This window comes from Phacochoerus africanus, chromosome 5, assembly GCF_016906955.1.
Source record: "Phacochoerus africanus isolate WHEZ1 chromosome 5, ROS_Pafr_v1, whole genome shotgun sequence".
NCBI classification, from domain to species: domain Eukaryota; kingdom Metazoa; phylum Chordata; class Mammalia; order Artiodactyla; family Suidae; genus Phacochoerus; species Phacochoerus africanus.
This window is the reverse complement of record NC_062548.1, coordinates 939,245-963,844: the sequence shown is the minus strand read 5'-3', so window position 1 is coordinate 963,844 and position 24,600 is coordinate 939,245. Positions and strand designations below refer to the sequence as shown.

The 24,600-nt window shown below is 50.3% G+C and overlaps 1 protein-coding gene across 8 annotated transcripts in view; it reads right to left on the bottom strand.

Annotated features, from left to right (window-relative positions):
• WNK2 (WNK lysine deficient protein kinase 2) overlaps window positions 1–24,600 on the bottom strand; it is a 125,203-nt gene that overhangs the window by 12,433 nt on the left and 88,170 nt on the right. For 3 of the 8 annotated variants that reach the window (XM_047779320.1, XM_047779327.1, XM_047779328.1), the window contains 9 exons: window positions 16,767–17,590; window positions 16,419–16,488; window positions 14,146–14,228; window positions 13,361–14,052; window positions 11,602–11,816; window positions 10,530–10,718; window positions 9,690–9,788; window positions 2,884–2,928; window positions 1,124–1,383 (listed from right to left, as the gene is read on the bottom strand). In XM_047779320.1, coding sequence (XP_047635276.1) covers window positions 1,124–1,383; window positions 2,884–2,928; window positions 9,690–9,788; window positions 10,530–10,718; window positions 11,602–11,816; window positions 13,361–14,052; window positions 14,146–14,228; window positions 16,419–16,488; window positions 16,767–17,590 — 2,477 coding nt within the window. The remainder of the gene's footprint in view (window positions 1–1,123; window positions 1,384–2,883; window positions 2,929–9,689; window positions 9,789–10,529; window positions 10,719–11,601; window positions 11,817–13,360; window positions 14,053–14,145; window positions 14,229–16,418; window positions 16,489–16,766; window positions 17,591–24,600) is intronic. The other 5 variants (XM_047779323.1, XM_047779324.1, XM_047779325.1 and 2 more) reach the window with 5 other exon arrangements.

Sequence of the window (24,600 nt, the reverse complement as noted above, 5' to 3'; positions counted from 1 at the left end):
AAATTACAAAATACTTTGAAAAGAAGATTAAAGAAAATGATACATATCAAAACTTTTGGGATGCAGCTAATACATTAGAGGGAATTTTATAGACTGAATGCCTATATTACAAAACAAAGCTTCAAAATCAAGGCACTACCTATCTCAAGAAGCTTTCCGTAACAGCAAAAAGTCATTCAAAAGACAGAAGGAAAGATGGAATACAAAAAAGAAACTAATGAAATATACAATAAAAAATTAATATCAAAGACAAAATGATGAATTCTTTGAAAAATAAAATTTATAAACTAAGTAAAGTGCACAAGGAAAGACAGAGAGCGCATGAAAACCCAGAGAAATCACCAAAACTGGGAAAAACAAGATACCACCGTAAGTTCTGAAAAGTATAAGAAGCTATTTTGAACAACTTTATGCTAATTAATTAAAAAACTTAAATTTAGAGATGTACCGAAAGACACTGAAACCATGATAAAAACCTTACTCTCAAGGGATGGAAAGATGTGTGACAAGTAGAGCAAAATGTCAATCAGAGTGCACAGGCAGTAGGTACCTAAGAGCTCGCTGCAGAGTTTTCAATGTTCTGTATATTTAAAATTTTTTGAAATAAAAGGTCATAGGAGAACCTTCCCACACTCAAAACTAACAAAACAAAACAACAACCAAAAAACCCTCCTGGCCCAGATGGCTTCACCAGTGAAATCTGTTAAACATTTTAGGAAGAAATAACACAATCTTGCACAAACTCTTCCAGGAGATTGAAAAAGAGGGAATATTCTTCTAAGCAGGTTTTTAAGTTGGCAGGTCCTGATACAGGAATGCATCATACGACAAAACCCAAGACAGCAACTCCTCACTTCTGTCCCACATGGTCTGGGGTCGCCCGAAAGGAGTGTCCCCTGGGCGTGGCATGCAGACCCACCCACATTGCCAGCTTGGACTTTGACAGGAGACAGGGGGAGGTGGGCCCACTAGGACGAGGCCACACCTACAAGCTGCTGCCCCATGTGGATACTGCCCAACTCCACATTGCTCTGCTGCTCTGCTGAGATGTGGAGTTGCAGCCTCACTCCCATCCTGGCCCTGCAGCCCTGGGCAGGCCCACACCCCACCATGCCCCACTTACAGCCCGTGCCTCGCCAGGAGCTGGGGGCCGGCCTGCCATGGCCTCCATCTCCTGCAGCTTCTGCGTCTGCTTCAGCTGGTTGAGTGACGGCTTCAGCTGAGTGGGTCCCACCGTCTTGCTTGTCCACTCGTCCACCAGCTTGTGCAGGTCGTCTGTGAAGGTGCCCTTCTTGTTGTTACTGTTGTTCACCTGTGCCTGGATGTGCAGGGCAGGCTGGGGGCCCGGCTCAGGGCCTGGGACCAGGCTGCTGGTGGAGGACCCTGGGGAGCACACACAGGCCAGGGTTGGTGACACCACACACCAGCACCACTGACCAGCTGCGGTCATTCAAACAATGGTCTCACTTAGGCCAGACAACACCTTGCTTCAGGAGATGGTCTGCATTTGGGGGGTCCATATACCAGTTTTAGACACAATGGAGCATTTCCATGGACCTCAGGGGACTGGGTCGTGCCAGGCAGCCATCACGCCATCTCATCAGCCAGGCCGGGAGACAGGACCCCAGCTGCCGAGAGCCTTTCTCAGCATCCACTCTGTGCCCACACTGCCCAGGACCACCAGACTGCCACGTGACAGAGCTCAGAAAACTCCTGGTGCATGGACACAGATTGGGGGGGCAAATTCCTCAGGCTTCTAACAGGAGGATCCAGAGGAGATTCAGCCACACTTTGGGCAGAGTGCTTAGCAGCTGCTGCTATCCTTCCAGCAAAGGCAAATGTTTGCCATCGGCTGGACTGCTGCCCTTCTATGAGTGATAATAGCTTGGTGATGTGGAATCTAAGATACAGAAATTGCACCTTTCTTCAGCAGCACATGTGATAAAAATGAGGGGTATAAACACCCAGAGCCTTCTGATGTGAGCCCACAGGCTTGGTGCCATCCATGGGCTGAGGTCAGTAGGAGGAGGAACTGGGATGTCAGCTGCCTGGTAAGGTCTGGGGCTGCAGCTTAGCTGGAACTGGACAAAGATAAGTGCATGCGGCCACTTGACCGAGAGATTTTTTTTAATGACCAAAAATGGACTTAAATTTTTTTTTTTTTATCATATCCCTTTCTTCCCCACAACACATAATTTCTGGTTGGCAATTTTGGAAGAGCCAATTAAAAAATTTCCTGGATGAAATAAGGAACCTAATGACCATCTCTTCAAACAAGCCATTGCAAAATGTAGTTTACTTTAGAGGCTAGCAATGAAAAAGCACAGACACAACAGTTAAACATCAGTGATGAGATTTTATATACGTTGCTATCTCTACATGAACATTTCAGCCAGAAAAGAAAAACAGAAAAATTAAGGAAAAAAAAAAGAAAAAAGAAAAGAAAAAAAAAAGAGGCACAAGATGAGAGCAGTGGGTGGCCCCGGTAAACTGATACCCATTTTGTCCCGGCATCTCTCCTCTGTTGGGGGCACTCATCTTTAGCACTTCAGGGAAATACTCATTCCTACGGTTTTGGAAAAGGAGCCAATTAATGATTGGTAATGTATGGACGTTCCAGAGAAGGAAAGCCTGTGAGATGTGAACTGGCGAGAAGGCACAAACTCAAGGAGCCATGGAGACTCAGAAGGGCGCCCAAGGGCGGCTATCTCGCCAGGCGGAGGCTGAGCAGCACCCATGGAGGGTTGTCGCAGAGCAGGCCCATACCCGCCCACCCGCCGGGCCCTTGGCTCCTGGTCCAGCCACGGACACCCTGATGCGCATCTAGCCACAAGAAAGCCCATGCGATGGAAGCGGACAAGGGGTAAAAAACCCGATAATTACGACTGCTGTGCTCTTTGCCTAGACAGAGACGCTTCAAGGCAGACCCTGCAAGGGAAGAAGAAATGACACAAGACCACAGGGTTAGGCAGGACGGCACACATGGGGGACAAGCCACCACACTCTAAGCAAAAGTCATCAGTGTGCGAGAAGGAGTGAAGGCCAGCAGTTCAGAGAGAAGGGGACCAGCCTCCTGGGCTAACTGGGCAGCCCCCAAGTCAGTGTGGAGGTTCACACGAGCTTCACCGAGGGGCGGAGGTGCAGGGCCAAGCCCCAAGCTTCAGGTAGAAGTGTGTAGAAGTATGTGTGTCTCTAGAAGCATATTCCAAAAAAAAAAAAAAAAAAAAAAAAAGAAAAAGAAAGAAAGGAAAAAAAGAAAAAGGAAAAGGAAAAAAAAGCAAAGCACACTGCTTGGCTTTCAAATGTAAGGTTTTTAGGAGCTGCACTGGTTGAGGCAGGAAATCCACTAAAAGTCAGCCAGGTGCACTCTCAACAGGCTTGAGGCCCTTGGGTGGTTTTCCAAGTGCAAAAAGATACATTGTTTTGCAGGTTTTGTTTTTTGGGGTTGTTTTTTTGTCTTTTGAGGGCTGTACCCTTGGCATATGGAGGTTCCCAGCCTAGGGGTCTAATTGGACCTATAGCTGTCAGGCCTACACCAGAGCCACAGCAACACCAGATCCAAGCCACGTCCGCGACCTACACCACAGCTCACGGCAACACTGGATTCTTAACCCACTGAGCGAGGCCAGGGATTGGACCTGCAACCTCACAGTTCCTAGTTGGATACTTTTCCACTGTGCCATGACGGGAACTCCTTTTTTTTGCAGGTTTGAGGCCAGTCCTGGATCCTGGGCAGCTGCCTTGAACAGGCCAGTGGTGAGTGTGGAAGGGGAAATATGAGGGGTCCTATCTAGAGAGGTGGGGGAGGGCTCATCCTGGTGGTAACGCGGCCGCCTCATCTGGTCCTCCACATCCACCAGGGACAAGGCGAGGCCTCCTCACTGCACCACCACTAAGAGCTACTGACCCTGTGCTCACTGGAGGCTGTCTGTGCTGCGACAGATCGGCAGTGACTTTAGTGTCTGGCCTGATGATCAGTGCCCAAATGGAGGGTGGTGAACTGGCCTGGAGGGGCTTCTACACCTGGCTTACTCGGTGACATGCCAGGAAGACAAAGGTGGAATGGGCAAGGATGGCTCAGGTGTCCCCAAGGTCACTCAGCAAGGCCACACTAGCATGGAGGGTTGCCTGTGCTGCTGCCCCTCGTCTGGAGCACAGTCCCTTGCATAGCCCACGCTCCCTACAGGGTACCTGCCACAGCACCATTCTCAGCACTCTCACAATGGAGGGCGAGACGTGGCCTCCTGTGTTTGAGGACAGGGGCAGACTCCTTGCGGAAGAGCTGTGTGCATTGGGCTTAGAAACCTAGCTCAGACTGAGTTGTACTTAATTTCTTTTTCTTTTTATGGCCACATGTACGGCATACAAAAGTTCCTAGGCTAGAGGTCAAATCAGATCTACAGCGGCCGGCCTACACCACAGGCACAGTAACACAGGATCCAAGCTGTGTCTGTGACCTATACCACAGCTCATGGAGACACCAGATCCTTAACCCACTGAGCAAAGCCAGGGATTGAACACGCATCCTCATGGATCCTAGTTGGGTTCGTTGCCACTGAGCCACGATGGAAACTTCCTCAAGAGGAACTCTGAATTGTACTTATTTTAGTTCATCCTGCTGTGTTCTCTGAGGCTGACTTGGTAAAAAAGGGATGTGATTTTCTGTTGGGGTCTCTAATGTGGGAATAAAACCAAAATGGCCAGGCAGAAGTGGCCCAGACTAATGGACTTTTTGAAGTGGGACCTTCAAAAGGTCTTTGCTGGTCTATGTCCTGAGATGGATGCCCAACTGGGAGCACAAGCTCTGGGGACTCCAAGGCACCAAGGGAGGAGGGTCCTGGGCTCTGTGACCATACAGGACACCAGATTTCCCAGTCAGGCTCCTGTGCTTACAGCGTCCTCTGGATCATAGCCGTCCGCTACAGACAACCTCCGGGATGTGGCACAAATCGCTCTGTCAGGTCCCTGCAGCCTCACAGTGGCAGGTTCTTTCTAGAGGGTACTCTGTGCCTGCCTGGCAGCTCCAAGGGTGGCTAGAGCTCTACATTCAGAGCTGCTTCCTGTCACCTGCACGGGAAGGAGAACATTTGAGCCAGCCTGTTCAGAACTGCTTGAGGGAGCCTGGCCTGCCATCAGGGCCCCAGACTCACCATCCCGGGAAGCCAGGGTCAAGGCCATCGGCCACTAGGACGCCTTGCTCAGAGCCAGAGAGCAATACCAGCCCACTGGAACCACCACACCCTCACTGGACACAGACCAAGGCGATGGAGCACAGATGGCTCTCAGCCTTCCACAACCTTGCTGAGCACCAGCTCTGAGGGGCCCAGAGCACTGCGGCCTCCCAGCCCACAGGGTGGACCTTTAAACACAAACAAGCCAGATTTGGGTCTCTCCACTGAGGTCACACTGTCTGGCTCAGTGCAGAACCACAGCTGAGCTGGCGTCATACAGCCAGTAACCAGCCATCACTCACACCAGAGCCCTCTCTGTCCTCGGATGGCCCCTTGAATCTCCTCCCCCACGTCTGTGCCCTGGCCAACATCCTGTCCTTGACATCCACCACGCAGACAGCATCTGATGAACAAGCTCCCACCCAGCCCTGTTCACTGTGCTTTGTGCTAGTGTATTCATTCGTCGAGTTTCTGCCTACAGAGCCAGCAGGCTACACCCAGCAATGCAAAGGCACTGGGGCCACAGAGAACCCACACAGGGCCCACAGGATACCTACATGGGACCCACCTGGGCCCCAAGGGAGCCAACATCAGGCCCACATGGGGCATGAGGGCTTAAACCCGCCCCAGGCCTGGTTTCCCACCAAGACTAGAGGCCTCCAGCCGCCAGAACTTCCATCCTTAGCCAAAGCTTGGCAAGAGCCAGTTTGGAGGCCTCAGAACTACTCAGAGAAGCTCCGGCATGGGCCAGTGCTGGGGATGTAGGACTTGGTGGCCTCTCCCGGCCACGGGGAAAACTGTTCTTTCTAGACTGTGAAGGAGCAGCAGCACACAGGATGACCTAACATCTCACCCTGGTGTAGCACCTGTTTGTGGGGGCCCCCTGCAGAGCCAGCGGCCACCTGCCTTCACATCCAGGCCAGGGGTTTCAGGCAGTGCCCAGGCCTGTGCGTAGGGAGACCCCCACCCCACTCAACCCCACATTCACTTCAGCATGTAAACAGGCTGTTCTCAGTGTGGACAGCCGGCCCTGTCAGCACCGATGCCATTCAGACCCTTGGACTGTAGGAAGGATGCCTCAAAGCCCAGGGTGTCTGAGGCAGGCAGACTGCCTAAGAAGTAGGCCAGGCCCTGTGGCCATCATCGCGCTTGCCTTTCATCAGTGTTCCAATACTAACGAGGCTCACAAGGATCTGGTGACAGAAGCCTCTACAGAGACCAGCCAGGGGCCTCCCCGCCTCCTCCATGATAAGAGGTGAGCCTCCGACAGGTCGGCCTTGCCCCTCAGAGGCCTTAGACCCTCTGCTCTGGCACAGGAGACAAATGGCCTACAGAGCCAAGACATCACTCAGTGTTCTTCATTGAGCCACCAATTTCTCGAGCCAACAAAAGTGCCAAAACTTGTCCATGAAGATGAATAGGGAAGCAGGGTGCTTCTTGGCTCTGCCCTGGGGTGACTCCATTGCCCAGGGGGGACAGGGCCTGCCCTAGAGAGAGCCCAACCAGGGAGGGTGGGGCTCCATGAGGGGGTGTCTCCTCCCTGGGTGACCTCTCCTGGCTGAGTCCCCACAGGGAAGGGAAGAGCCTGCTGCTGCTGGACATGTGAGAAAACGACAAAGGAGACCCTTCATTCCATGTGCACAGATAAAGGCCTGGAAGGGACCTGCACCACTGTTCAGATGAGGAGGAGTCAGAGACAGGGAGGAGCAATGGGTCTGACCACAGCTTCTGAGCAACAGGACATGAGGACACACCCTCTTCTGCAACCCCTGACTCCCAAAACATGGTCCCCAAGCTTCCCTAAACCCTCCATCAACTGCAAAGAGGGGTCTGTGGCCAGAGCCTCACTCCTACTTCCCCGGGGAGGTGGCTGGGGGGCACCCAGGCTTCACCCTCCCTACGTTCTCCACCCTGACATGGTCACCTCGCCCACCTCGAGTCACCTCCGAGTCCCGGAACTCCTGCAGCCCTACCCATCTCCTACCCATCTCATCTCTGATCTGCAAGGAGGCAAGGGCCTTCTCTCTCTACTTCCAAACTGAATACAGGTTTTCTTTTCCTAGAGTCTTGTCTCCTATTCAGTTCAAGGCAGCAAACTGAAAACTCCTCTAAGCTTTCTCTCTAGCTCCTGGGCTGGGCCAGCTGACCCCACACCTCCATGGCCATGGCCCTTGGTGCCCAAGCTCCCGCTCCATCCTCCCCTTGCAGCAGACCCATATCCCACCAGGTGTGCACACTTCAAGATCTTCTAACCGCTCTGCATGCCCCCTTCTCTGCCGCCTCTGCCTAAAGCTCCCCCAGCCTCTCAGCCTTAGGGGGGCTGCGACCAGCTTAGAATTCCCTCCACCTGTTCACATGTACATTCTCAGCCTTCTCTGAGACCACAAATCTCCCTGGTCATCTAGGAGCCAGCAGATGGCAGCAGCTCCAGGAGGACCCCCGGAGGGCTTGGTGAATGTCAGGGTACATGGGACAGGAGGAGGAGCGTGTCCCATCCCATTAGAGCAGCAGGAGGAGGCTGGAGGCTGTGGGTGGGAGGCCCATGGAAAGAACATACAGCACACTCTCCTGACCAGCAACTTCAGAGCACGGGGGTTGGGGGGGGGGGTGTCACGCTGTGGCCTGAAAAAACTAGGAACTCAGCCAAGGAATGCCTGAAAGAGCTGGGCTGTGAAACAAGCGGCACCACCAAGTCACAGCATCAGAGGAAATAAGGCCTTCAGGCTGGCAGGCATCACTACCTAAAGTCAGCCTGCCTAGGCCAGGTCCCCTGTCTGCCACCAAGCCATGCCATAGGGACAGAAATAAAATGTAAACCCTTTGTCCCTACTGTGCCACACACACAATCTTGGAACAATAATTAATCGTGAAATAAATGAAAACCCTTAAAAAAAAAAAAAAAAAGGAACCCTTTGAGTAGAAAAGTAGCATGGCAATGACTTCAGAGTCATACATGGCACTGATCAATCACACACTTTTATCCAAAGTGCCCTGGGGAAACTGTGACCTGCTCTTATCTGCTTCCTGCGCCCAGGCAGCAGCCCTCCTGGCCAGATACACACACTCCTCTGACCAAAAGACACCTAGACAGACACCCAGGTGCCCGCACACCACAGCTTCCCCAGCGAGAGCCAGGCACACACAGGTAGAAGAAGACCTGTGAGTGATGAGAGAGGTGAGCAGGAAGCCAGAATGTGACACCAGCCTCCCAGCCCCCCATCCAACTTGGCAACTAACCAGTGACCCCATGATTCTTGAGCTGAATGGAGCACCTGTTAGTGAACAAGGGGGCACCGGGAGGTCCGTGAGCATTTCTATGTTGGTCCTGTCCCTACCGGGAGAGGGTGCCAAAGTCCCTTTGATGGGGATGGACACTGAACTTGGATGGATGGATGCCTGCCATGGACGGTGGCCTTGGATCCCAACAAGCAACAATGTATCTTTATTGTACCAGCAAAAGCCACATGCCCTAAACCAGCATGTCCAATCCAAATGTTAAAAAGCTTATTTTTTCTGTTAAAAAACAAAAACCTGAAAACTGCACAGCTTTTCATTCATTGGCCAATAGACCTGACGGATGAAAACCATTTTGGACAGCCTCGAGCAGGTGCACCATTCCTGGACACAGAGGTCCTGGGTACTATGCGGGGAGGGTGTTCCAGGGAATCTGAGGATGAGTGGGACTTGAGTTTTGGTTCAGCAGAACTTTGAGGGAGCTGTGTAACTGACTTCATCTCTGAGGTCCATGAGATGAGAGGGAAATACACCAAGTAAAGTGCTCCAGCTAGAGAGAGAGCAGGTGGGCTGGGCCCAGAAAGAGCCACAGCGGGAGGCTGGGATTCACATCTCTCAGGGTGGGAGATTCCTGACGTGACTGGAGTGGAGGGGGTGGGGGTGGGGCATCCTAGCTGGAGCACGTTCTCTGAGATTTCCACATGCAGGGAATGGGGCAGTGGGTTAACAGTACTGGATGTTGTGATACGGCCCTTGTACAGAAGTTACACCCTCCAGTGACCTTCTAGAACTGTCTCGGCTCGTTACATGCATGTCTTCAGAGTCCAGACACGTGTGAAACACACCATGCGTCTAGAGAGGCCGGGGTTGTCTTTTTGTTGTCGCTGGAACTGGGGACAGCGGACGAGTAAATTTGCCACAATTGCAACAGAAATAAAACTACGTCCAACATAAAAAAAAAAAAAGTAACAACACTAAACAAACGGGTGACGAGAGATATGCAGAGCACCCTGGGGTCCGAGGGACAGAGTGCCTGAGGCCCGGAGTGGACAAACCACTGCACATGCTTTTGGTGCCCGGGCATGAGCCAAGAGCATGCACTGGCGCTTTCTGGGGCCAGAAGGGTGGGCATGGATGGGGTTCCATTTTTTTATATTCAATAGGTGATTTGAATGGCATGGGGTAGGCGTCCTACGAAATGTATGGAAGGTAATGAAGACAGGTAGGGTCGGGGGAGAAACCAAGGGCCAGGAAGTGATAAAATACAAAAGAACAAATACAGACAGATGGACACAGACACGGGTCCACTGAGGAATCGAGCGCGAGGTTTGCTACTAGACTTATAGGTCACTCTCTCAGACGTTGGGTGGTGCACTGTCCAGCCTGCAATGAATATAGAGGGAAGAGAACAAAGAGACAGGCATCAAGTAGGGTCTCGGGGTTCCTCCTACACACCACCAGCCACAGCAGCCTCTTCACTTAGCATCCACGGCTCCGCCTAGCCCAGCCCGGAGGACCACAGCCACTGACCACGTAATGAAAAGGAGGTGATGTTGGAGCCGAAGAGAAGCGGACCCCGGGAGAGCGTGCGGGGGGGCAGGGTGGGGGGAGGGTGGGCGCCGGCAGCGGTCCCCGAGACTTCTCTGGACAGAGATGGTGGGGGCGGAGCACCTCATCGCGTAGCTGCTGCGTCCACGGCAGGGGTGCGAGCATTTCCTCCTCAAGGCCAATCTCCCAGCTCGAGAGCTGTGCCCTCGTCCCCCCAGCCGGCCCTCCTGACGGAAGGACCCAGGTTTAGTGGGGAATGGGGTGGGGCGGGGGGGTGGGCTAGTGCCTGGGAACCAGCGCAGAGCACACAGCAGATGCCACATCTGACCTCTCAGTGGTCCTGACGCCTTCCCCAGGCCGGCTCTAGCAAAGCGCACCTCCCTCTGAGCCGCCTACGGCAAGACTCCATGATGGGCAGGCCATCCACTCTTTTCATTCAAAAGCTATGTCTATTAGTCTATTATTTTTTCTCCTTAAGAAGCTGGTGGCAGCCTTGGCCGCAGCTCACATCCCCTCTACGCCACATGGGCCCTATGAGGCTAGCACATGCTCGGAGACGGGCGAGCTGGGAATCACCTGGGCCATGCGCTCCGCCTCCGTCACTGGCCAAGCCGGAGCAGATGTCTGCAGACAGGGAGGCCCGCACGGAGCAGGGCTGCTGAGTCTGAACTGCCTTCCCACATGGGTCTGAAGCTGCTGTGGGCCCTGTCCCAGCGTGGGCAGGGTCCTTAGCAGGAGGGGCTCTGCTGCAGTCTGACAAGTGACCTGGGTGGGGGGGAGAAGGGGTGACAGGCAGGATGAGGCACACAGGACACACCAGCCAGCTCAGGCCACGTCTATCCTCCCTGCTCTTTGCTGGGTGACCTTGGGGAAGCTGAGTCCCTGCAGGCGATGGGTACATGGCTGGGTCATCCATGGGGTGGGGTGGGGCGGAGGTGGGGGGATCTGGAAAATCAAAGAAAATGACCACTGTCTCCACTAATCACTAACACTGTGCCAGCTTGTGTTGTGCAAATGCAGGAAAAGGATGATGGCACATCTGCTGATGAACATCTGGGCTCAAATGGGACCCGTGGACTTTTTCACACTGATTAGTTTTGTGTGCGCTTTAAGACAGGGCATGGAATTCATACAGTTTTGTGTAATTCTTGCAATTCCTGGACGTGGACCCTGAGGGTTACCTGCCACATGGAGAAGGAGGGCTTAAGGTCAACTCACTGCTGGGTTACCACCTGCAGCATTGGGGGCCTTCAGCTCACCGGGTCCCCACCCCAGAGTATGGGGGCTTGGGGTCCATGTGCACTCTCAATTCCCCGGACATGGAGGTTAAGGGCCAGGGGTTCTCAACATCCTCCCCCCACCAAGGCCGCTGCTCAACCCCCACCATCAGGGGATGACAGATCCCTGAGAAACAGGGTCAGAGGAAGCAGCCCTTGTCCTGGCAGCACCTTGCAAGGAGGAGCACATGGCAGCCTGCAGGCTGCTGGGGACACCGAGCAAGCCTGCCCCACAGTGCTCCAAGCCTAACAAGGCTCCCCTGCTCAGATGAAAGGAGGTTCAAGAAGCGCTCTCCCAGGACTGAGTGCCTGGCCGCCTGCCCCCACCCCGCTTCCACGCCTAAGCTCGGCCAGGAGGGCCCCAGTCCAACCTGTGCTGGAGGCCACGACCTTGAGCTGCTGCACCAGGGGGTTCAGCAGCTTCCCCGCCTTCAGCTTGCCCTTGCTGGTCTTCCTCCGGCGGCCGACAGGGGGTGCCGTGTGGAAGAGGCCCAGGTTGGGGGGCAGCGGCTTGCCAAGGCGGCGGTACAGGGCCTCGATCTCCTGCTTCTGCTGACTCTGTAGCTCGGAGATCTCCTTCAGGTGCCTGCCGAGGGGAAGAGGGGAACCAGGTGGGCGTTTTGGTCCTTTCCAACATCAGCACCCTCTGGAGAGCCTGGGGCTGGCAGGACAGGTGTGAGCAGCAGGGCTGGGAGCCTGCACATGAGCCTGGGTAGACAGGCCATGCACAGGGGACAGGAGGGCATCTAAATGCTACTTTCTGATTACATCTAACTGCGGGGGATCATTGGGGCCCTCCAGCATCGACACCCCCAACAACACAGAATCACATGAGGGCCAGCCTGGGGAGACTCAAGTTTTCTGATACCTGGAAATGTAACACTACCATTTTTTTCAGTGGTAGGGGGTGTAGTATGAAAAATCCATGCATTTAGGGGTTCCCATTGTGGTGCAGTGGAAATGAATCCAACTAGGAACCATGAGGATTCAGGTTCAATCCCTGGCCTCGCTCAGCGGGTTAAGGATCTGGTGTTGCCGTGAGCTGTGGTGTAGGTTGTAGATGCGGCTCAGATCTCGTGTGCTGTGGCTGTGGCTGTGGCTGGTGGCTATAGCTCCAATCAGACCCCAACCTGGGAACCTCCATATGCTGCGGGTTGGCCCTAAAAAGACAAAATACAAAAAAAAAAAAAAAAATTCATGCATTTATACTCAGTTACAAACCCTGCACATAAACAGAGGTGAAGCAACAGATAATCAGTGCTCAGAACTGGGAGACTGGGAGTTCCCATCATGGCTCAGCAAAAACAAATACGACTAGCATCCATGAGGACTCAGGTTCGATCCCTGCCTCACTCAGTGGGTTAAGGATCCGGCCTTGCTGTGAGCTGTGGTCTAGGGTCACAGATGCAGATCGGATCTGACATTGCTGTGGCTGTGGTACAGGCTGGTGGCTACAGCTCTGATTAGACCCCTGGCCTGGGAACCTCCATATGCTGTGCGTGTGGCCGTAAACAAAACAAAAAAGGACTCAGGTAGAACTACTGATTGTAGGCAAGAACAATTTCTAGCCAATCCAGGAAAGGGCTGGTTGGTCCCTGCTGGCCTTCCTCAGGGAGCAGGAGGCAGCGGGTAGGGGAAGGGGAGAGCAGGGGTTGGGGTAAGGGCAAGACTGGGGCTCTCCCTACACAGCCAGTAGTGGGAGAGAGGCACAGGCTCCTCCAGCCCACAACTCTATTTCTGGGCCCATTCCAAGGGCTCTCGGCCAATGGTCACTCCTTCCCAAGGGCACCAGCCTCTCCCTACCTTAGTAACTACACTGCCAGGGCCTCCTGCCCTGAAGGAGATCTCAGGGTGTCACTGCATCTCAGTGATGCTGACCACAGTGGGGGCAGGTAAAACTTGAGGGAGGGTGAGAGCAAGTGTGAGCAAGGAGCTTTGAGGCTCTCCCACTGAGGCCATAGGAGGAGGGGAGGTGTGGCTCCCAGTGATCAGGTTGAACGGCAGGGACACTGTCTCTGCCTGGTCACCTGGCCCCAGCAGCTCAAAGGGCACATGGCAGGACCCAGACTTCAACTGCCTGTCGCTTCCCTGACACCATGGCCTGGCCCCGACCTGGTCCACAGGACCTACTTCTCTCGCAGACTCTGCAGCTCCTTCCTGATGTCGGCATCCTCAATCTCGGAGTCGTTGTCACTGCTGATGTAGGATGACTGGGAGTGGAAGGAGGTCACACTGATGGTGGGGACCTTCACGCCTGTCCTGCTGGGTGTCTCCAGGCCTGGGGAGTCAGCCCGAGAGGACCTATGCAGGAAGGCGGTGGCCTTCTTCACAAAGTCACTGGCCACACCCCCACTGCTGCCTGGCAGGGAGGCGTGCTTCTGGACAGGGGGCCTTCGGTGCGGGCACTCATCTCCAGAGTCACTGGACATGGGCTCGCCCATGCCAACCTCGATGGAGGAGGCTGTCTGCGCCCGCCGCACAGCCAGCTTCATGTCTGGGCTGTGGGGGGCCTCGTCCAGGTACACATCAGGTGGGGCTGAGTACCGCAGGCTACTGGGGGAGGCCAGAGTCCACTCATCCTGGGTGCTGACCACCGAGAACCGGCCCACAGTTTTGGCTGGTGAACTGCCGTCATGCTGCCCTGGCCACTTCTGAGCAGACCCCGAGACCTGAGCGCCATGTGTCTGGGGGTGGCTGTCCTGGCTAGCCTCAGTCGACGTCCCCAGGCAGCTCTGTGTGGACTTGGCCAAGGTTTCCCCAGGGACCCTGCCAGGCTGGTCTGTGGGCTCCGGAGGCGCAGGGATGGTAGGAGCAGGGGCATCCTTGGGAAACAGTGAAAAGGAAAAGATTCCACACGAACACCAGCAGAGAGCAAACCCACCAACCCAGTGAGCATCTCATTGGAGAAAACTTACCTGAGGAGCGCTGGGTGCTGTGGGCAAATCTGGGGCCACCTGTCCTCCCTCACAGCCCAGCGTGTAGCTCAAAGATGATTCTGCTGTAGGAACGTCAAAATCATGATTTGGGCTGGGGCATAGAACAAAGGCAGGAAGAGCCCAAAAGCAGCCAGTCAAGAATAGAAGGGGAGCCGGCAGTGAGAAGCTGTGTGTGCAGCTGGGAAATTAACACCACTGTTGTCCTAACCCTGTCACTTCAAAACAGATGCCCTGAAACCCAGAAAAGGGAGGAGGCATCAGCCCAACACACTCAGGTCCCTGAAGATCCCTGGCTCCAGACAATCAGGCACAGCCAGGAGCCAGGCCCCCCACCACACACCTGAAGACCATCACCTGTCTCACCTTCATGGGTATACCCCTGATGACATCACTGTCTCACCTGACACCTCTATCACGTGATAGGACCACCTTCTCTCTCCCTGACATGTTCTGATGATAAAAGCGTCTTATTAGGTCCTGGAAAATCAGAGCAATAATGCTGATTCCTAACTCCCACTGCTCAAATGCCCAGGGAAGGTCCATGTCATCTGAGGCTGTCCCAGTTCCCCATCGACAGAGAGGGCACATTTCTGACCAACCTTCCTGGGTTGCTGTGAAGAGCAAAGAGAAGCAGAAGGAGCTAAGTGTGGGAGTCTGGCCTGACCTGAGACCTGCACATAGCACAAGAAAGCTGGGGCTGTGGGTGAGCCTGAGCTGGCCTGACAGCCTGCAGCAGGTGGTGGCAGGGCCTGCCTCCCCCTTCCCAGATTCCTGGGGAGACCTGGGCCCAGTCATCACGCAGTCCCAATCCATAGGCAACACGTGACACTCTTCCTCACATGCCTGTGGTGGGGATCATCCAACTTCGTTTCACACACTTCCAGGGACAGGAGACTCCTTATCAACTGCACTCTATTGTTAGAGAGCTCTGACTGCCAGAAAAGCTCACCTTTTCCAAACTAGAATCTGTTTCCTTAGAGATCCCCCATGAGTTCTGCATTCTGGAAGTCTGTGATGTCGCAGAAGGAGGCCCGTGGTACACCTCTCTTGCACAGAAGTTAGGAGATGGAGCAGGTGCTCAGGTACAACCTCTTGCCTTCTCCCTTCTCTAGCACACTCCTTCTTCACTCTAGGACCCTCATCTTTCCCAGGTAAACATCAGATGCTACAGTCTCTGATCCCAATGCCACTCCCCTACCTCCAAAGTGTAGTATCCAGGGTTCTGGCCAGAATCCAATGGTCCACTTCCCTTGCTCTGTGAACTGGCTGGGGTGGGGGGCTGTGCCTGCTACTGATGCACACCCAGGATCCTGTTACAAGGTTGGCTGGATCCTAATCTTGCTAATCTCCCAAGAAACTCCAGGATGAGAAGGAACCAACATCTTAGAAGGTTAGACCAACTCCCTTGGGCTGGAACATGGGTGCTCAGGTAAGGAAATGAGAACCACAGGGAGAGTTCCTGCAGAGATGAGGAACACCATGAAGCCACGGAGGAAACTGTGTTTCAGAACCTCATGGACGGCTCCAGCCTGATGGCTTCCATGGACCTGCTGAACTTCCCAGGCCCAGCCCTGCACTCTATCCAAAATAACCATAGGCATCTTGCAGCCGCCTTCTTCTTTTTTTTTCTTTTCTGTCTTTTTAGGGACATATCTGAGCATATGGAGGTTCCCAGGCTAGGGGCTGAATCGTAGCTGTAGCCGCCAGCCTACGCCAGAGGCACAGCAACACAGGATCTGAGCTGCATCTTGGACCTACACCACAGCTCACAGCAATGCCGGATCCTTAACCCACTGAGCGAGGCCGGGGTTCAAACCCGAGTCCTCATGGTTGCTAGTCGGGTTCATTAACCACTGAGCCATGATGGGAACTCCGGCATCTCATAACCTTCTAAAGAAACGGGAGCTGAAAATGCCCACCAGAACATGTTGAGAGCCCTGAACATGTTGAGAGCACTGGGAAGGGAGCACACAGGCCCAGAGAACGTCCCAACACCCAGTCAACAGAGCCTTCACCTATTTCCACAGAGGACTTTCGCTCCTTTGGGTTCAAACACACAGGTTTGTGCGAGGACTCGGTGGGTTTTAACTAAGGCTCTATCATGAATGCTCCTGCTATGTGGGCTGAGGGGCCCCCACAAGGGGCACCAGATATAGAGGCTATGGGTCCCACCCCACATGCTGTGGGGATGAAGCATAAAGAGGAAGAATGTTCCATAGCAAAGAAGGCTGGTAGCACCTGAGCCTTGTTACCTGTCACTGGCAAGGCCACAGCCTGCTCCAAGGTGGTCCCTAATCCAGGGGTCACTTCGGACATTTCCATCTGAAGAAAGAAACACAAAGCAAAGAGCTTTGAAGCCTCACTTGTTGACATCACTGCAGTTAAACTACAAATGCTCTCCTCCAGTCCAAAGTCTGGATGCTTCCCCCCTGGGTCACTTTGCACAAAATGTGTGGGTGGCTCAGGCATGGACCTCCAAGAACAGGAAGTCCCAGGGCTGCAGCAGCTCTATACAGCCAGGATGCCCACAGGCCTGGCGAGAATCAGCCCCTCTCCACATCCCCACTCAGGGGCGCACCTCTGGGCGAGGAGGTACTCACGGCATGCTGGGGCAGCTGGGCCAGGTCGCCCCCGGAGGCCTCTGTGCAGGGCCGGTCCCCTTTAGGGGGCTCCAGGGTGAAGTCTCGGTCACCCACTTCTACAGGGGTCCCAGCCGAGGCTGAGGAAGTGGGCACATGCTCTTGGTAGAGCAGAGTTCGCAGCTTCTCATCCAGGCTCTTGATGGTGCTGTCCACGAAGCCCACCCTTGGGGGTGGCCCTTCCCCATCTGACTCCAAGGCCGAGGGGGGCTGAGGTGGGGCAGTGGGTGCCATTGGGGGGCTGGGGAGCTGAGGGGTGGCCAGGCTGATGGCCCCCACCACAGGGGGGAGTGGGGGAAGGGGCTGGCCCAGGGTGGGCTGAGGGGCCCCGCAAGGGGCACCAGATGCAGAAGCTGATGCCAACAATGGCTCCCCCCTGGTGCTGGACTCTCTGGCTGAGGTGGAATCCCTAAGACCTGGCGGGTGGAGGGGGGCCTCTGGAGGTGGGGCACAAGGCTCTGGCACCATGCCAGGGGGCTGAGCAGCAAGCTGGGCATCTTGAGTTTCCACTAATGGCCGGGGGTGCTTATGCTCACTGGCCGGCCCCTGAGGGGTCCCTGGGCCCCCAGCCTGCATGGCAGCCGCTGTTGCTGGCTCTGGCTTAGGACTGGTGGCTGGTAGGGCCACATCTTGGGGCACAGCAGTCACAGGAGGGGAGGATGGCACCAAAGGAGCTGGTGCACCGCCAGGAGGGTCCCTGGGGCCTGCTTGGCTCAGAAGCTGCGGACCAGCCAGGAAGCTGGGTTTTTCCTTTGAGGACAGCGGCTCTGCACAGGGCGCTGGGTCTAGAAGAAATAGGAAAAATATTTCTGTACTAGCCTACTCTGATCCTATTTAGCTGGCACTTCATTGGCCAAAAATATGCCTTTTTTTCCCTTTCATTTTTTGATCTCTACTCTTCTGTTTTGATGACTATCTTTTTTTTTTTTTTTTTTTTTTTTAAGCTTTTTAGGGCACCTGCAGCACATGGAAGTTCCCAGGCTAGGGGTCGAATTAGAGCTAGAGTTGCCAGCCTATGCCACAGCCACAGCCACACAGGATCTGAGCCACATCTGCGACCTACAACACAGCTCACAGCAACACCAGATACTTAACCCACTGAGCGAGGCCAGGGATCGAACCCACAACCTCATGGTTCCTAGATTCCTTTCTGCTGCACCAAGACAGGAACTCCTTGATGGCTATCTTTAGTGTTGTGTTTGGAACCCTTTTTCTTTTTTGTGTGTATATCTGTTATAGATTTTTGGTTTGTGGTTACCATGAGATTTTGGTACAGCAGTGTCTCTCTCTCTCTCTCTCTCTTTCTCTCTCTCTCTCTCTATATACATGATTGTTTTTAAGTTGCTGATCTCTTAATTTCAAATGGATATTAAATAGCCTGCATTTGTACTCTTCTCCTCTCATGTTTACTGGTTTAGACATCATTTTTGTTTGTGTATGATTCTACCTTTACTGTATGTTTGCCTTTACCCATGAATTCTTCCATTCATAATTTCCTTGCTTCTAGTTGTGGCCTTTTCTTTTCCACCTAGGAAAGATCCTTTAGCATTTGTTGTAAAGCTGGTTTGGTGATGCTGAATTCTCTTAGCTTTTGCTCGTCTGTAAAGCTTTTAATTTCTCCATCAAATCTGAACAAGAGCCTTGCTGGGTAGAATATTCTTGATTGTAGGTTTTTCCCTTTCATCATTTAAATATACCCTTCTGGCCTGCAGAATTTCTGCAGAAAAATCAGCTGATAGATTTATAGGAGTTCATTTGTACATGACTATGTTTTTATCTTGCTGCCTTTAACTTTACTATTCTAATTATGATATATGTTGGTATTTTCTTTGACTGGAAGAATTAATATTGTTAACCGTCAATACTACTCCAAGGCAATATACAGATTTGACTTGATTCAACCCCTATCAAACTATGCATGACATTTTCCACAAATCTAGAACAAATAATCCTAAATTTTATATGCAATCACAAAGACTCCCAATTGCCAAACCATCGTGAGAAAGAAGAACAAGGCTGGAGGTATCACACTCCCCAACTTCACACCACACTACAAAGCTACAGTAGTCAAAACAGGATGGTACTGGCATAAAAAGAGACATATAGATCAGTGGGAAAGAACAGAGAGCACAGAAATAAACCCACACACTTATGGTCAACTAATCTACAACAAGGAAGGCACAAATATACAATAAGGAAAAGACAGTCTCCAACAAGTGGTGCTAGAAAAACTAGGTAGCTACATGTAAAAGAATGAAATGAGACCATTTTCTTATACCATACACAAAAATAAACTCAAAATGTATTAAAGACCAGAAACCATAAAACTCCTAGATGAAAACATAAGCAGAATACTCTTGACATAAATCAGAGCAGTATTTTTTTTGGATATGTCTCCTAAGGCAAGGGAAACAAAAGCAAAAATATACAAATGGGACCTAATTAAACTTAAAAGCTTTGGCACAGCAAAGGAAACCACTGACAAAATGAAAAGACAGCTTACTGGATGGGAGAAAATAGTTGCAAATAACATGACTGATAAGGGGTTAATATCCAAAATATATTAACAGTTCACACAACTCAGTATCAAAAAAACTAAACAACCTGGTTTAGAAAAAGGGCTGAAGACCTAAATAGACACTCTTCAAAGAAGATGTACAGATGGCCAATAGGCACATGAAAAGATACTTAACATCACTAATGGATATCAAAACCACAATGAGATACCACCTCACACCTGTCAGAATGGCTATCAACAAAAAGACCACAAATTACAAATGTTGGCAAGAATATAGAGAAAAGGGAACCACTGTACACAGTTGATGAGAATGTAAGTTGGTACAGCCACTTTGGAAAACATTATGGAGGTTCCTCAAAAAATTAAAAATAGAACTACAATATGATTCAGCAATTCCACTCCTGGGAATTTTTTCACCCCCCTAAAATTGAAAAGACTAATTTGAAAAGATAATGCTCCCAGCAATGTTCAAAGAAGCATTATTTATAATAACCAAACAGCAACTTCCCATTTCTGGCCCGCCTCCCAGGACTTGGCAACCACTTGTCTATTCCCTGCTTCTGAATTTGACTACTTTTTCTTTTTTCTCTTTAGGGCCCCACCCACGGCATATGGAGGTTCCCAGGCTAGGGGTCCAATCAGAGCTACAGCTGCCAGCCTACGCCACAGCCACAGCAGTGCAGGATCCGAGCCACATCCATGACCTACACCACAGCCCACGGCAACACTGGATCCTTAACCCACTGAGTGATGCCAGGGGTCAAACTTGCAACCTCATGGTTCCTAGTCGGATTCGTTTCTGCTGCACCACAACGGGGACTCCTGAATTTCACAACCTTAGATACCTCATATTAAGCGGAATCATACAGTATTTGTCTTCTGTGATTGGATTATTTCACTTAGCACAATGTCCTCCAGGAATGTCCATGTTGTCACAAATGGCAGGATCTTCTTGTTTTAAGTCATAATCCACTGTACATAAATACCACTTTCTTTATCCATCTATTGATGGACATTTAGGTTGTTTCCATATTTTTGATACCATGAAGAATACTGTAACAAACATCGGGGTGCAGATTTCTTTTCAAGATGGTGATTTTATTTCCTTTGGCTAAATACCAAAGAATGAAGAATCATGTGGTAGGTCTGTTTTTCCTTTTTGAGGAATCTGCATACTGTTTTCCACAGTGGTTTACATTCCCAACAACAGTGTGAAAGGGTCCCATTTCCGTACATCCTTGCCAATGCTTTCCTTTCCTTTTTTTTTTTTTTTTTTTTTTAATTTTAGGTCCACACCCATGGCATATGGAGGTTCCCAGTTCCCAGGCTAGGGGTCCAATCGGAGCTGTAGCTGCCATCCTACACCACAGCCACAGTGACCCCAGATCCAGATCCAAGCCGCATCAGTGACTTACACTGGATCTGTGACCTCACAGCAACGTCGGATCCTCAACCCACTGAGTGAGGCCAGGGATCAAACCTGCATCCTCCTGGATGTTAGACCGGTTTCTGCCAAGCTACAAAGGGAATGCCCCTAGTTTTTATTTATTTTGTGTGTGTGTGTGTGTGTGTGTGTGTGTGTGTGTCTTTTTTGCTGTTTCTTGGGCCGCTCCTGCAGCATATGGAGGTTCCCAGGCTAGGGGTCGAATCGGAGCTGTACCCACCGGCCTACGCCAGAGCCACAGCAACACGGGATCTGAGCCGTGTCTGCAGCCTATGCCACAGCTCATGGCAATGCCGGATCGTTAACCCACTGAGCAAGGGCAGGGACCGAACCCGCAACCTCATGGTTCCTAGTAGGATTCGTTAACCACTGCGCCACGACGGGAACTCCGCCCCTAGTTTTTAATACTAGCCCTTCTGAAAGGTGTTCAGGTGATACATCATTGTGGTTTTCATTTGTGTTTTCCAGATAACTAACTAAGCACCTTTCCTTACGTTATCTGGATATCCTCTTTACAACATATCTTAGTCCCTTGTCTATTTTTCTATGGAGTTAAAACACTTTTCTTTTTGATTTGTGATACTTATTCACATATGCTGGATGAGAACCAGCTTTTGTTGGTCCTATGCATTACAAATATCTTCTCTCACTCTGTAATTTGCCAATTTGCTCAATTAGTGGTGTCTTTTGAAAAACAAGGAGTTCCCACCATGGCTCAGCGGAAACGAATCTGACTAGTATCCGTGAAAACGAGAGATTCAATCTCTGGCCTCGCTCACTGGGTTAAGGATCGGCATTGCTCAGATCCCACGTTGCCCTGATTCGACCCCCAGCCTGGGAACCTTCATATGCTGCGGGTACGGCCCTATTAAAAAAAAAAGAAAAAAGAAAAAACAATAATTCTTAGTTTTAATGTTGTTAAAATTTACCACATTCTGGCCAGTCTTTCCTTCAGTGTTTGTGTGAACTTTATTCTGTCTATCCTGGAGTCATAAAGATATTATGTCCTCTTATATTACTTTGACATTCACAATCTACTTATAATGAGTTTTGTTTATGGTATAAGTTTAGAAACAAATATGATTTTTCCCCATGTGGATAGCCTATTACCCTTTCTTTTTTCTTTTTTTAAAAACCATCCTATCATTATTGTTCAGCAGTTAGACTTTTCTTGTCAATAAAGATGTAGGCCTGCATTTGGGCTCTTTTATACAATTGTTCCTTGTGCCAGGAATACTTCACAGTTGTAGGTTTATATAATTGGTACATGACACACCCAATATAACAGTATCCTTCCCCTAGACAGTGTCTTGGTTTTTTCTAGCTTATGCATTTCTACAAATACTGTGTATTCAGCTTGTTAATGCCTTTTAAAATATTGCTAGAATTTTTTACTGGGATCACACAATCTATGGATCCATTTGGGGAGAAGTAACAAGTTTATAATATTGAACTTTCCAATACCATGAACATGGTATATATTTTTCCATTCATTTATTTTAAAATTTCTCTCAGTATTTTATAGTTTTGGGTATAGAGAACTGCATTTTTCAAATAAGATTCATTTCTATTTGATGTTTGGCATTATTACGTTGATGGTAAATGGAACTTTTCAAAGTTTCTAATTTTCTAACTATTCCTGTTATTAAAAGATAATTGGGTTTTGCATCTAGCTACCCCCTAAACTCACTTATTATTTCTAATAATTTACCTATAAATTTAAATTTCAGTATACATAGTCACTTTAACAACAAATAAATTAAAAAAAAAAAAAAAAGGCATTCCCATCGTGATGCAGCGGAAACAAATCCAACTAGGAGCCATGAGGTTGCAGGTTCGAGCCCTGGCCTCGCTCAGTGGGTTAAGATTCTGGTGTTGCCATGAGCTGTGATGTAGGTTGCAGATGTGGCTCAGATCCCGAGTTGGCTGTGGCTGTGGCATAGGCCGGCAGCAACAGCTCCGACTCTACCCCTAGCCTGGGAACCTACATATGCCACAGGTGCGGCCCTAAAAAGATAAAAGACAACAGACACACACACATACAAAAACCAGATAGATTTTATTTTTTTCCACTTGAATCCTTATAGCTTTTAAAAATAGTTACTTAAATACCATTCAATAGAAGTAAAAACAAGTTTTTGGCAAAGTTTGGCAAATGTTCCTTGCAAAATTTGTAACTTTGCCCAATATAATAATTTTATAGCATGGGCTTCTTAGTAAAAGATAGCTATCTGGTTCTGTCCAAATTTTTAATAAAAAGTAGTAATGTTAAAAGGAACATCATGTTTTATGTAGCACCGATATGGAATTACATTGAGAACTCAGAATAATTACTCAGCTCTGAGGGTCTATTATGTGGTATACATTATGTTTTTGTTTCCACTTAAAAGAGTGGTTAATATTGGAAGAGATAATAGAAGGAAGCCTACCTTTGGTTGGTACCAACTCCAACAAGCAAAAATTGGCTTGGAAAACCTTGTTTCGAGATAAATACATTTACTTCAAATGAAAAATAAAGCTATTGTGCCTTTACCATAACACCTCCTTAGATATTTACAAAAAGTGTTCAGGGCACTATTTCTTTCTTTCTTTCTTTTTTTTCTTTTTAGCCAAGCCTACAGCATGCGGAAGTTCCCGGGCCAGGGATTGAACCCATGCCACAGCAGTAACAACGTCAGGTCCTTAACCCACTAAGCCACAGAGAAACTCCAGGGCACAGGCTCTTAAACTTGACTACAGATTGGAATCACCTGGAAGGTGCCAAAGAGGAGGATGCTGGGTCCACGTGCAGAAATTCAGATTTCACTGTGTAAAGCAGGGCCTAAGCTTCTTCAGACTGACTGCTTTTCCTTCCTTCTTTTTATTTCTTACTCCCTCTTGCCTCTCCCCCCCTTTCCCTTCTTCTCACCTTCTCTTCCTTCTTTATGTCTGCAATATTGTAATTTATAGGGAAAGTGTATATTTGCTCATTCAGATGACCATATATATACATGGTCTTCATTCACACTTCTGGCTCACAGCTCCCCAAAACCTTTGTAATCTCCTCAGCAAAAAGAGCAATGGTATAATATTTGGTCTCTTGCCCTTAGTTCCTGAAAATGCTTCAGGTAAGATCTTTGGATCCTATTCAAGTGTGGTGGCTGGTTGCCAAAATAATTGACCATGTGATCAGAGGGGTAGAACTTTCAGTCTCACCTCTTGATTTCAGGGAAGGGAAGAGGGGCAGCAGGTTGCACTAACCACCAAGGGCTAATGATTTAATCATGCTCATGTACTGAAACCTCCGTAAAGTCTCTAGAGGCCAGGCTTCAGAGAGCCTGCAGGCTGGTGAACACACAGAGATTAGGGAGAGTAGTGCACCTGGAGAGGAAATGGAAGTTTGTGCCCTTTGCCAATGCCTTGCCTTATCTTATCTGCTTGTTGATTCATATACTTTAATATCATTTTATGACAAACTGATGAATATGTTTCTGTGAGCCATTCTAGCAAATGAATCCAACCCAAGGAAGAGATCATGGGAACCTCTGATCTATAGCCAGCCAGCCAGTCAGAAGTACAGGAAACAACCTAAACTTGTGATTGGCATCCTGAGTTCACAGGTACGACTGGAAACTCCAGTTTGTAGCCAGTTGGTCAGATGCACATGTAATAACCTGGGCTTGTGACTGGCATCTGAAATGGAAAGTGGTCCTGTGGGACTGAGTGCTTTACCCATGGAATCTGATTCTATTTCCAGAGAGAAAGTGTCAGAATTGAGTTGAATTCTCAGACACTTGGCTGGCATCCAAGAATTGCTCGTTGGTATGGAAGAGCCTAAGCACATACACACGTTG